The sequence below is a fragment of the Marasmius oreades genome, chromosome 1, assembly GCF_018924745.1.
Source record: "Marasmius oreades isolate 03SP1 chromosome 1, whole genome shotgun sequence".
Classification (NCBI taxonomy): Eukaryota; Fungi; Basidiomycota; class Agaricomycetes; order Agaricales; family Marasmiaceae; genus Marasmius; species Marasmius oreades.
Window position 1 is genome coordinate 2,771,929 of NC_057323.1, and position 11,848 is coordinate 2,783,776.

At 49.2% G+C, this 11,848-nt stretch overlaps 4 protein-coding genes across 4 annotated transcripts; 2 read left to right on the forward strand and 2 right to left on the reverse strand.

Annotated features, from left to right (window-relative positions):
• Positions 1-11: 11 nt before the first annotated feature.
• Positions 12-2,233, forward strand: E1B28_000874 (uncharacterized protein; the record flags this gene model as incomplete). Its single annotated transcript, XM_043146753.1, has 4 exons — positions 12-1,262; positions 1,330-1,707; positions 1,767-1,895; positions 1,961-2,233. The coding sequence occupies 4 exons, from the start codon at positions 12-14 to the stop codon at positions 2,231-2,233; spliced, it is 2,031 nt and encodes a 676-aa protein (XP_043015458.1).
• A 177-nt stretch (positions 2,234-2,410) lies between these two features.
• On the reverse strand, positions 2,411-6,035 carry E1B28_000875 (uncharacterized protein). Its single transcript, XM_043146754.1, has 3 exons — positions 5,875-6,035; positions 5,037-5,810; positions 2,411-4,985 (listed from the first exon to the last, which is right to left on the reverse strand). The coding sequence occupies exons 1-3, from the start codon at positions 5,920-5,922 to the stop codon at positions 2,613-2,615; spliced, it is 3,195 nt and encodes a 1,064-aa protein (XP_043015459.1). The 5' UTR covers positions 5,923-6,035; the 3' UTR covers positions 2,411-2,612.
• Positions 6,036-6,037: 2 nt separating this feature from the next.
• E1B28_000876 (uncharacterized protein) lies at positions 6,038-8,944 on the forward strand (the record flags this gene model as incomplete). The annotated part of the gene is made up of 10 exons (XM_043146755.1): positions 6,038-6,235; positions 6,293-6,359; positions 6,413-6,700; positions 6,754-6,999; positions 7,050-7,201; positions 7,253-7,397; positions 7,451-7,631; positions 7,686-7,963; positions 8,017-8,220; positions 8,278-8,944. The coding sequence occupies 10 exons, from the start codon at positions 6,038-6,040 to the stop codon at positions 8,880-8,882; spliced, it is 2,364 nt and encodes a 787-aa protein (XP_043015460.1). The 3' UTR covers positions 8,883-8,944.
• A 104-nt stretch (positions 8,945-9,048) lies between these two features.
• On the reverse strand, positions 9,049-11,759 carry E1B28_000877 (uncharacterized protein). The gene is made up of 6 exons (XM_043146756.1): positions 11,597-11,759; positions 11,445-11,522; positions 10,367-11,381; positions 10,156-10,309; positions 9,770-10,102; positions 9,049-9,715 (listed from the first exon to the last, which is right to left on the reverse strand). Exons 1-6 carry the CDS (start codon positions 11,691-11,693, stop codon positions 9,542-9,544), a joined length of 1,851 nt encoding a protein of 616 aa, XP_043015461.1. The 5' UTR covers positions 11,694-11,759; the 3' UTR covers positions 9,049-9,541.
• Positions 11,760-11,848: the final 89 nt, after the last annotated feature.

Consider the following 11,848-nt stretch of genomic DNA (forward strand, 5'->3'; position numbering starts at 1 on the left):
TTTTTCTGATTATGGCCGGTCCATCAGGCGCCCCATCGCAGACCAAGTTTCGTAGTCCAGGTTCTCGTTCGGTCTCTGAATCGAGCAACGACGACACCGACTGGGTAGACATCACTCACGCCGACTTACCTATTAAGCTTGACGACCCAATCTGGCGTAATCATCCTTCCCTCTCACTCAACACATCAGTCGCCGTCGTCAACGACCGCACCGACAATAGGTCGATTTCTGAATCTCTAACGCTCACCCTTCGACCTGATTCATCAGAACCTCCTTATAATCATCCCCAGCACGTCCGTTCGCGGCTTTCGTTAGGAGTTTGGAAGAACTTTTCTAAAGTATCACTACAGAGCCCTCAATCCCTCTCTCACCGTTTCTCCAAGGCTTTACGTCGAAATTCGACAAAGGGCGACACACATTCTGTTCTTGACGATTTTCCGGTTCCACCATCACACCTTCCAACTCCAGTTACACCTCTTTCTGCAGGGCAGCCCGTTTCTTACGTGTGGCCCTCTAAGAAGACTTCAGCGAATAACTGCAATACCAAGGCATTGAAGCACGACGCAAAACAGCCAGCCGTTTCTCATCCCATAAAGTTGACTGCCAATCCCCTGAAGACATTGGCAAAAGTATTCTCCTTCAACTCCCGACATCATACTCAAACAGAAGTTCCTGTGACCTCTGTTGTGCCTCAAGATCCGCCTACTCAACGCGAAGTTATTGAGATTTTAGAGCCCCTTCCAGAAGCACCAGACGAAGAAACGCCAATTGAGGTCAATTCCGAGGCACCCTTAAATCCTACTAATTCCATTTCATACGAATTCGTCGATCCTCGTCAACTTTGCCCTGAACCGTCCCCTTTAATTGGGGCAGAGCTTTTTAACACAACCTATACCACGTCCGCACGTTCCTCATTCATTCCACCGTCGCCATCTTGGTTGAGTCGCAACGTTCCTCAGGTTGTGATTCCAGATAGTGCTAGCCAGGCGACTCCCCTTGGTGAAACAGCAGGACCTATCACCCCACCCTCACCTGCACCGTTGCCCATTCCTCCTCGCATCTTCATCTCTTCCTGTTCATCACCCACCAACACCCCTCCTCTATCACCTTTGGAGGTTACTGATTGTTGGCTGAAACATCTTGATACTGTCGCTCAAAGTCGATACTCACGTATCTCGAACATCTCCAATCTATCCCGAAAGACATCCGCGGCTTCCATCCACGGTCTATTTTCCTCAACAGACGACCGATCTGATAGCAAGGTAAGCGCTCGTAAAAAGATGCGAGTCATCGTCCTGATCATCTGATCACCTTCTACTTGAAATACAGAACACAATCCTCACACCGGTCCTTCTCCTTTCTTCCCCTAGTGTTGAGAAAACCTCTTCTTCATCCCGCTCTTCCGGCTTTGGTTTCGCATCATCCGAATTTCTGCAAACACCATCATTCGAGACATCCTCTACCAATTTCGGCAGTCCACGAGGCACCCTCGAGGCGACTTCTCATCCATCAACCAGCACACAACACGTGCGCTCTAGCGATCTCATAAATTTACTCTCAGTCCTCTGCGAACAAGCCCGAATTACTATGGAAGAACACGGAGGAAACGATCTGTGGGGAAAGCGGACCGATGTGGTCGATTTTGGAGGCGAGGTAGATTACAGTGGTATGCAGTGGTTCAAAGAGCCTCCCCCGGAGAAGCCTCAGGTACGCACTACTGCGGCTTTGACACGAGAAATTTCTTTTTGATTCTAATTTATTTCTAGCCCCCGCCACAACAACAACAACAGGCGTACGATCCTGAACCTGCTGTCGTAAAACAAAATGAACATTATGGCTACGCTCTGAGCGCTGCAGCAAACGTGCTTTATGGTCGATGGAAACAGTACGGGCAGGTACGTGTTTATTTCCCGTTCTACAAATCCTATCTCGTCTGACATGGTCGAATCCCTTTTTCCAGCTCGGAGTTTTAGGTTGGTGTTCGGAGTTCGGCGAACTTATCGATAGCTTGAAAGAGCTCGGAATGCAAGGGAACATGTTTCTTGAAACTCGACGGAAAGCCTTGGAAGCTTGCAGAGACATTTTAAAACTCAAGATGGATATCAAGATGCAGATCGTCGTTATGTATCTCAGCGCTCAGATTCAGAGGCTGAGAAGGTTTTTGGACCCGGACACCATGTATGATGATTATCCGGAACCTGCATTCCCCTTAGACCCATACCAGGGCCGGTAGTATTTTCTATCCTCTCTCTATACGTACCTTGCACTACAATGCTTTTAGGTAATCTTCATCTCTCTTTTTTCACCCGATATCTTTCTCTGTGTTCCAACTCCGTACCGTTCGTCATCTGCAATGTATTATACTGTGCAATATCTTCACAAGGTGAAACCAAAACCCCGAAGAGGATTGATGATTCGTTGTGGGTGGTTCAAATAAAGAAAATCCAGATGCTCCATTAGTGAAACGTGTAAAGTTTTCAAGCAGAAAGCATGAAAGTAGACTTAGATAACTCAAAGATGAATTGAAAACCAGAATGAATCCAAAGGTCCCCACGTCGTAGAATAATAGCAGTAGGATGTACTCGCAATGCAGAGGTATCATATATATAACGTTAATGTGCAAAACTAGTGTACGAAGACCAAAGTTCAGGTGAAATAGATGCGACCTGACGAGGGGGTTCAGGTAACGGATTCGGTGAGTGTGAAAATATCTCATGCGCTGATAGAGCAGTTTGCGACGTCTGTCGGGGCATCGAATGCGAATGATATATTTGAGGAATAGAGGAGGATGCATGTTCTTGGGGAAAGGTATTTTGAACAACGAAAGACGTATGACTCGATCCATGTACTCCTCCTTTCCAATCAGAACTGGGTTCATGAGCAGTGGACATTGGGCTGGGTGGAATAGTAGCAGCAGCATTGTCCGTCATACTTCTGGCCTTGTACAGTCTCTCCATTTCCCACATCTCCCTGGCGCGGAGCGCGTTCAAGTCTGCCGATGGCGGAACTTCAGAAGTCGGACGTGCCGACGTTGAAGGGTTACGTGCTAAAGGACGAGTTGATGGCTCGGGGGTAGGTGGCGAAGGTGATTGAGGCTTGTTGACGGCTATTGGAGGAGTACTGGATTGAACGGCTTTCCGACTGCTCCCACGTTCCCGAGTTTGCTCTTTTGACCGATTACCCTTGCGATCGTCTCTCTTCGAGCTCTCGGAGGGCGGTCGTTGTTGCTGCCTCTCAGTACTACTGCCCCGAGGTGAGGAAGATGTGCCACCCATGTCTGCAGACCGTCGTCTTCGTGAACATCTTTCACCGTCTCTCTCTGCCTTTGTTCTTTCTTTCTCAAGCTTTCTTGACTCCTTCCGACTCACCCGCTCATTAGAATCCCGCTTACTTGACTTCTGATCATTCCTTGTTTGTGATGTCTCCCCTACATTGCCACCGTAGTCTTCGACAACTTCCCATTGTTCGCCCGCAGCTGTAATGGTTTGTGTGGAAGCATACACGTTACCTGATGCACTCCTTACCAGTTTAAAAGTCTCGGTTTCGCGGGAGGTCACCGCGCTGATCCCAGGTGACGGTTCCCTTGACTTTTTGTTCTCCTCCTTGGGCTTGGATAAACGTTTGGATGGAACGCGGGGAGGGGGTTCTGATTCCGTAGAAGATTCAATGGGGATATTCTTGGGCATCTGGGGTGTAGGTGGGTTGGCCAACATCGACGCGGTTGAGAGGGGTGAGTTGCTAAAATCGCTCTCCGATATATATGCCGCCAGGTAAGCAGCATGAGGATAATCTTGAGAGGGCAGTTTGGAAATATGAGGTGCGGGGAATGGAACGGTTGACGGTATTTGTTGAGGTGGAAGAGATTTTGGTTTCGTCGTGGTTGAGGGTGGTGGAGGAGCAATGCCGGACGACGGCTGTCGCCTTTTAGAGTTGACTCTGGACTGAACTTCTGGATTGAGTTTATGGTCGGATGGCTTCGGTAACGGCTTATCCTCTAAAGAGTACCTTGACTGGGGGTGTTGTGTAAGTACCTTTGAGTCCGGGGACAAGACTCGGGGCAGAATGGGTGTGGGTGACTTTTCGATAGGCTCAGGAGGCTCAGGAGACAGTGTACGTGGAATGGTGGTTTGTTGAGAGAAGGAGAGGTTCGGCGAAGAATCGGCGCCGGTGGGTGAAGGTGGTGAAGGGTTTGAGACTCGCAAGGCAGCTTCTGTTGAGAACGAAGTAATAAACGATGAAGATACTGGAGTTTCCGGGTCATTATGCACAGATCGAAGTAGCTGCTCATTCTTTTCGGGGAGTAAAGGCGTCGTTCCTTGCGCCGGCGTCATGCTGGCTTCGGAGTTAGGTAAATCTGGGTTTGCGACTGTGAGTCTCCCTATTGAATATGGAGTTGCCTCTACCGAAACATACGAGCCCCGATCTTGATGTGGTGTTGAAGACGAAGGGTCGCGATGATTTGCAATGTCGTCGAGGAGACCCGTGGCGTCGATTGCTGGTGGAGGAACGCGTCTCTGCAGTTTCTCTGGGGATGGCTGTCTCTCTTGTACTAACGACTGTCGCTGCCGGTCGGGGTGTTGTACATTTTGCGAGTCCTGTTGATCCATTAAATCTGAGACATTGGGTGGTTTTCTTGTAACACTAAATTTCTTGGCGAGGCGTCCAAGGACACTGCCTCGTCGGGCTTGCTTTGGCAGGGGGACGGAGGATGCTCGATTGTGATTGAGATGCACCGCATCTGGACTAATTTCTGAGGGATCTATGGGCACTGTATTTACGCCGTCAGATTTCTTGGCTCCAAACATAACACTCCATAATGGTGTGCGCCTTTTGCTCAGTTTGCGAGTCACTCGAACGCCATCCATCTCTGGTACTTGAAGGTGGATGGCTGATGTAGATTGGGATAAGGGTGAGGGGTTTATAGTCCTGCGGCGTGTTTCCCGTGTCGTCATACTGGAGCGGCGAGAACGAGTTTGATTCTTCGCCTAAAGTACAATATTAATTTGGCGCGTTGGAATTACTATATAACGACGTACCTCGACCTCTGCTGATACCGGACCATGCCCCAAACCCACGTCATATGGTGATTCATGGTGCCAATTTGTGCCCCAAGGATCGGAAACATCGAGTAGGTCAACGCCATCGTGAGCGGTCTGCGACGTTTTTCGGGATCTGGGTTTGCCAGCTCCGTCAGTTACACGTGTTTGTGAGGAACTAGGAGTGGGAAGAGGTGATGGTGAGCCGGAAGGTGTTCTGCTGTTGGGAGTTGGAAGGCGGGTGGAATCTTCGGAACGGTCGTGCGTTGAGGTCGTCATCGGTGGAAAGAATGGAGAAAAGACTGTGGGTGGACGAGCAGTTCGCCTGAGTTCTGAAGGAGGAATAAGGTGAAAATTCCTGTAATAACGAGGGCCAACGGGATTGTAAATTGGGTATCGCATCCTGAAAGCGGCGGCGGCTGAACTATGGTCCTTAGAGTACCATTCAGGTAATGTTTTCAGAAGATCTGGAACTAATGAACGACCGGTGGGGAGAGCAGCGAGTGAATCTGTCCTTTCACTGTATTCCAGGGACTCCATGTCCTTGACCGAGTCTGAGTCCTCTATGGCGGGCGTTGGTGACAGTGATGGGTGTTGTTGAGGATGCCCTGCTGAGGGTGGCTCGGCGATTGGCTTAGCCGACTTTCGCTTGAAGATGCTGCCCTTGGACCGCTTGGATAGCTTTCTTTCGAGCTCTTTCTTTTCCATATCTGCGTAGAATGCTTTCAACGCCTCGGCAGATGGTTCTTTCCGACTCCCTGTCCTGCCATATTGCTGCAACCACGACAAGAGCATGTCAGCATTTCATCCTATGGCTACCTCATACGTAAATACTCGCCTCTTCGAAAGGCTCTGCCGCGAAATATGGGTCTCTGTAATAAGCCATGGCAGGAATATTGTCGCAGGAAAAACGTTGGAACGGGCTAGAGAGCCCGATGTGACACGTGCTATGTCCCAGCTGCGAGAAAAGTCATTTCAAAATAAAGTTTTCTTTTCGCTTTATGAGCCTCTCAATTCTCCTGCTTGGTGGTGGTGGTCGCGAACATGCTCTTGCCTGGAAACTATCACAGTCTGCTCTCGTAAAACACATCTACATTTGCCCAGGCAACGGCGGTACTACATCCCTCTCAAAATCTTCCAATTTGGACATCTCACCCTCCGATTTCCCTCTATTGACTCAATTCGCTGTCGAGACTGATGTCTGTTAGATCCAAGTTATTACTCACCACATAATAAGCTCATGCTCGCCATGTTAGGTTAGCCTAGTCGTGCCTGGTCCTGAGCAACCTTTGGTGGATGGCGTTGAGTCCTACTTCCGGAAAGGTGCATAATTTTTTAAGCCCCCGATCTACCCATCGAAACTCAATACGTCTCAGTGGGGATCCCTGTTTTTGGACCTACTCAGTTCGCAGCGAGGATGGAAGGGTCCAAAGTCTTTGCAAAGAATTTCATGGCTCGACATTCCATTCCAACAGCACGGTATCGTACCTTCAAGTCGAACCAAATCGACGTCGCCAGAGAATATGTGAAAACATGTGGACATAAGGTAGTTCTTAAAGCGGATGGCTTGGCCGCAGGGAAGGGCGTCCTGATTCCAGAAACCGTTGAAGAAGCGATAGTTGGTCTGAATGAGATCATGGTCGCAAACGTTTTTGGTGCTGCTGGTAAGCCATCCTAGTTACCGTTTTTGACATCGAGTACTGACATCAAGTATCAGGAAGCGAGGTGGTAGTGGAAGAACTTCTTACTGGCCCTGAAATATCCGTTCTCGCGTTTTCGGACGGATACACAATCATCCCCCTCCCAGCTGCTCAAGATCACAAACGCATAGGTGAAGGTGACGTCGGGCTCAATACTGGCGGAATGGGTGCCTATGCACCTGCGCCTGTCGCTACCCCCTCAATAATGGAAGAAATAATTACAAAGTCACTGAAGCCCACTGTTGATGGAATGAGAAGAGACGGTAATGTTGAATATTCGAATACTTCACGACCCTCTAACGCATTTCGTCAGGTTTCCCTTTCGTCGGCCTTCTTTTCACCGGTTTTATGTTAACTACAACAGGCCCCAAAGTCCTTGAATACAATGTTAGATTTGGAGACCCAGAAACAGAGGCTCTCATGCTTCTCTTGGAGGAAAAGGCTGATTTAGCTGCCATAATGCTCGTGAGTCGAACAACGTGATACTTCTCTGCGCGTTCTTTCATCGATCTTTAGGCCTGTACGGGACATCGTCTAGACTCTATTTCAGTGCCCGTTCGTCCAGGTTTTGCAGTGTCCGTCGTTCTGGCTTCAGGAGGATACCCAGGAAGCTACCTAAAAGGAAAGCCCATCACTATTGATACCCAAAACATCCCTCCTAGTACGCCGAATCGATTCAAACTTTCAAAAAGTCCATTAAATCTTTCTTTGCAGACGTGGTCGTCTTCCACGCTGGAACAACGCTGCATAATAACGCGATCGTCAGCTCAGGCGGTCGCGTTATCGCCGTAACCGCTTACGCGTCCAGTCTCCAGGAAGCCCTTGAAGCAGTCTACACCGGCGTAGATAAGGTTTCCTTTGAGGGTAAGACCTTTAGGGGAGATATCGCACACCGGTCAGTGGCTTCCGCCATTGTTTGATGACATTTGATTGAAATTTCTTTCCCCAGGGCTCTCAATTCATCGCCAGAAGTTATATCTTCCTCTCAAGCGCTGACCTATGCCCAGGCCGGCGTTTCTGTAGACACAGGCAATGCATTCGTGGAGGCGATCAAACCCTTGGTGCGGTCTACTCGTCGGAAAGGCGCCGAGGCTGAGATCGGTGGATTTGGTGGAGTGTTTGACTTGAAAGCCATCGGATACAAGGATCCTGTTCTTGTAAGCGGCACAGATGGGGTCGGAACAAAGCTACGTGTTGCTAGTGACGTAGGCATCCACGACCTGGTCGGTGAGTCTGACTACGATTTTGAGTTCTAAATCTCTAACAGCTACTTGAAATAGGAATTGACCTTGTTGCGATGTCTGTGAATGATCTATTAGTTCAGGGTGCTGAACCATTGTATTTCATGGATTATTACGGGTGCAGTAAACTAGATACTGCCGTCGCAAGCCAAGTCGTCAAAGGAATCGCTGAAGGTTGCCGGCAAGCCAACTGTGCTTTGATTGGAGGCGAGACTGCAGAAATGCCCGGGATGTACCAACTTGGTGAGTTATATCTCAGGACTTGAACACCCCTTTACCAACAGAATCGGACTGTCGTAGGTGATTATGACCTTGCTGGTTTCGCAGTAGGAGCCGTCGAGCGCAAACAAATTCTCCCTAAACCCAACGTCCAAGCTGGAGACATCCTCCTCGGTATCGCATCATCAGGTCTCCACTCCAATGGATTTTCTCTAGTGCGAAAAATTGTTTATGAAGCGTCTGGGCTCTCCTATTCCTCAACTTGCCCCTGGGACAACAGACTAACACTTGGCGAGGCACTGCTGGAGCCGACCCGAATATATATCCGCCAGATCCTTCCCGTTGCTCAGTCGGGGTTGATTAAGGGTATGTGTCACATCACGGGAGGCGGGTTTGTGGAGAATATCCCAAGAGTGTTGCCAAAAGGTCTCGGATGCTACGTGGATGTAGAAGCATGGGAACTACCCCCAGTATTCAAATTTCTTAAGAAACATGGTCGTGTGGAGGCTCTGGAAATGGCGAGGACATTTAACAACGGTATTGGGATGGTCATCATTGTTAGCCAAGACAACGTCGATGCAGTGCTCAAGGCCTTGAAGGAAGCGGGTGAGGCAGCGATCTACGAAATCGGACATGTCACTCCAAAGGAGGGAGTGGAGATGAGGAATGTGCATGTCTGGACGTAAGTACACAAGTCAATGAGGTGCATGTATCTGTAGTGGGCAGATTAGCCGATGTAATTGAACCATTACAAGGGAGTTGAGGAAAGGAGACATGGGGGGATAAAATGTACACATGGGTCATGGTCATGAACAGTGATGCAAATAATAGGTGATGCGACGACTGACGAGAGAAGGAACAAAGAAAAGAAAGACGAGGTGAGGTTAATTTGTGCGGTTTTGATGCAGTTAGAACTGAGGAGCAGGGAGAAAGGGAAGCAATGAAGAATGAACAGAAAACTCGGCTCACAAACAAGAACATATCTACAGGAAATAGAAGAGACATAAACAGCAAAAAGATATAATAATAAATACGAGTTCATTTCGTGGTAAGAACAACATGTACAAGGGGACAATGAAGTATAAAAAACAGGGAGGCGCGACCGGATACCCAAGAAAGCAGATAAAAGCAAAATCTGATAGTGGCACTGTGAAGGAAAGAGAAGACACACGATTAGACGGACCACCAACCACCCAACTCACGATAAATTAGGCAAGATGACTGGTAGTCCACGATAATAATAATAATCTAGACGTCCTGTGAGAGCAGTGTACAAATCGTCTACTACAAGGAAGTCGATACTTTTTCACCTGATAAAGGTTGCACGACAATCAAAGTAGACTCCTCAAGCAGAGACGTAAACCTCCACCGGGGCTTCGGGAACGTTACTTGTGGCAGTGGGTGCACTGGCAGTGACAGCCGCAAAGGAGATAGGAAGCTTCGATGGAGGCGCAGGTTTCACGAATTGCTCGTCGGGGGCAATTGAAGGAACAGTCCCATTTATCTCAGCTCTAGAGTCCTATGATAAGTTACTGTCAGTGTTAAAACATTTGGAATGGCAGAGAATTTCAACCTTTGCCGAGCTCGTAGAGTCGGGGGATGTTGTACGAGTGACATTACTACTGGTGCTCTTAGTAGGAGGAGGTGGTGCTTGCAAGATTTGTGCAGCGGTCGGTCCATTGACATGATTAAAAAATCCGTTTATAGCTTTGGATGAAGGAGGTGTAGTTGACCCAGCGAGTACGGGGAAATCGTCTGCGTTCGGGAGGCGTTGCTTCGGTAATAACGGGCGCTTGCCGTTTGATTGTTGAGCAGCATTGTTGAGGAGGTTACGGTGGCCAAATCCGTGGCGCGGGCGGTTATCGGGTTTGCTGTTAGAATCATTGCCATTCGGAGAACGTGGTGCCTGAGGTCTTCGTCAATAGTAGTTAAGGTGATGCGTGGCAAAAGAATACATACATCGCGGACAGACAGGTTTGACATTTTCTGTTCCAGACCTGTGTGGCCGTTCAAATGAGCTCGCGGGGCTCGTGGGGCACCGCCCCGACCGCTAAAATATTGCTGTGTGATGGAGTTATTCTCGGGCAAGATGTGAGGGAAGCGGCAATCGTCGCTGTCTAGGTATTAGTTCGGGAGTTCGGCGGTTCTAAGAAAAAGTGAATACACGAACCCATTCTTGCATTTTCCTGCGGGGAAGAAGAGGCAAGGTGGCTTGGGACGAGCGCCAAACGAACCGCGTCTAGCACCGCCGCGTCGGTGCAGGCCAAAGTTATCACGAGGGGGCCCAGGAGGGAAGTTTTCTGGCAGGGGGTTGGAGTGAGGGGATTTGACTAGAGCAGTATTGCCATCCGAGTATGGTACCGGCGCAGAGCCAGAATACGTAGATACCACGTTGGCTTGCAATACGAAGGGACCGGGAGCTGAAGTTCCGTTGGGGGTGCCGTGGTACATGGCTGGAGGTGATTGAGGTTGGCCTTGGGGGGGAGATGGATGGTATACAGGTTGAACGGGTGGGGGAGCCAATGGCATGTTACCCGGCTGGCCATGATGTGGAGGATAAGGGGAAGGACCAACCATTGGTTGATACGGTAACTGAACGGGTGCGCCGTTTGGAGTGAATGGGGGAGGAGGTGGAGATGACAGTTCGGATGATGAAGGAACTTGGGACATTGAAGGTGGTGGAGACGAAGGGAGCGTGTTCATGGGTACACCATTAGCAGGTGGTGGTTGTGGTTGGAAGGAAGGTGGTGATATTGGATAATAATTGGGAGAATAATTCTGCTGACTCATGGGATCGTACGGAGCGGGATATTGGGCAGGAGGCGGAAGCGGGCCTTGGAAATAAGGTCCTTGAGGATGCGCAAAAATACAAGAAGAGCCGTAGCGACAAGCTGGGAAATATCTGCACGGAATCAGGCGAGCGATTTCTGGTGGAGGAAGATTTCCGGGACCACCTGTGGGATTTTGTGTATGATGAGGATCATGAGGGGGAGGAGGGTAGAATACAGCGCCTTCGGGCAGAGGATGAGGTTGATAATAAGCGTAACCAGCTGGAGCACCGGGGGGCGGCGCCTGTGGATAAAATGATTTTTCTTGGGATTGTGCTGGGTATGACCTGCTCTGGTTCAGTAGTTCAAGCATCGAAGGGTCCTGCGTGAGGTTCAGAGCTAACGCAGAATCAGCACCTACAAGTATTTTTTTGCGTGTCAGTAAAATTGAACCACAGTAAATGTAACGTGGAACTATACCCTTCTCCAGTAGAACCCGAACGACCTCCACATGTCCATTTTTCACTGCTTCAACAACTGCAATAGCACCTTGTTCATCTGTAGTATTATTTCGTAAGTGCTTGGACTCGACGGCCAAGGATTTTAAACGACTCGAACGAGGGGACTACTACCTTTTCCGTTGATGTTGATCGAAGTATTCTCGCAGAGAATTTCTACTACATTTTCAAGACGGCCTTCAGCGGCTGCTGCAATGAGAGCGGAGACCATTGAGGGAAAGAGAGAGGAACAAGTGAGGGAGATGGACCAGAATCGACCAAATGGACCTTCGGTAAGGGTTGGAAGAAAAATCTTACAATCGCGATCCAAAGAAAATTGTGGGCGTCACGTGACCTACACCGGGTCATCAAACCCGCATCGCCGTG

Excerpts from the sequence above, each read along its gene's own strand:
- E1B28_000875 (XM_043146754.1), bottom strand. The coding sequence starts at position 5,922 with ATGGCTTATTACAGAGACCCATATTTCGCGGCAGAGCCTTTCGAAGAG. Across the intron at positions 5,811-5,874 it reads CGGCAGAGCCTTTCGAAGAG|CAATATGGCAGGACAGGGAG; the intron begins GCGAGTATTTAC and ends TCGTGGTTGCAG. Across the intron at positions 4,986-5,036 it reads CGGTATCAGCAGAGGTCGAG|GCGAAGAATCAAACTCGTTC; the intron begins GTACGTCGTTAT and ends ATTGTACTTTAG.
- E1B28_000877 (XM_043146756.1), bottom strand. The coding sequence starts at position 11,693 with ATGGTCTCCGCTCTCATTGCAGCAGCCGCTGAAGGCCGTCTTGAAAAT. Across the intron at positions 11,382-11,444 it reads TCGGGTTCTACTGGAGAAGG|GTGCTGATTCTGCGTTAGCT; the intron begins GTATAGTTCCAC and ends AAATACTTGTAG. Across the intron at positions 10,310-10,366 it reads GCAGGAAAATGCAAGAATGG|CGACGATTGCCGCTTCCCTC; the intron begins GTTCGTGTATTC and ends ATACCTAGACAG.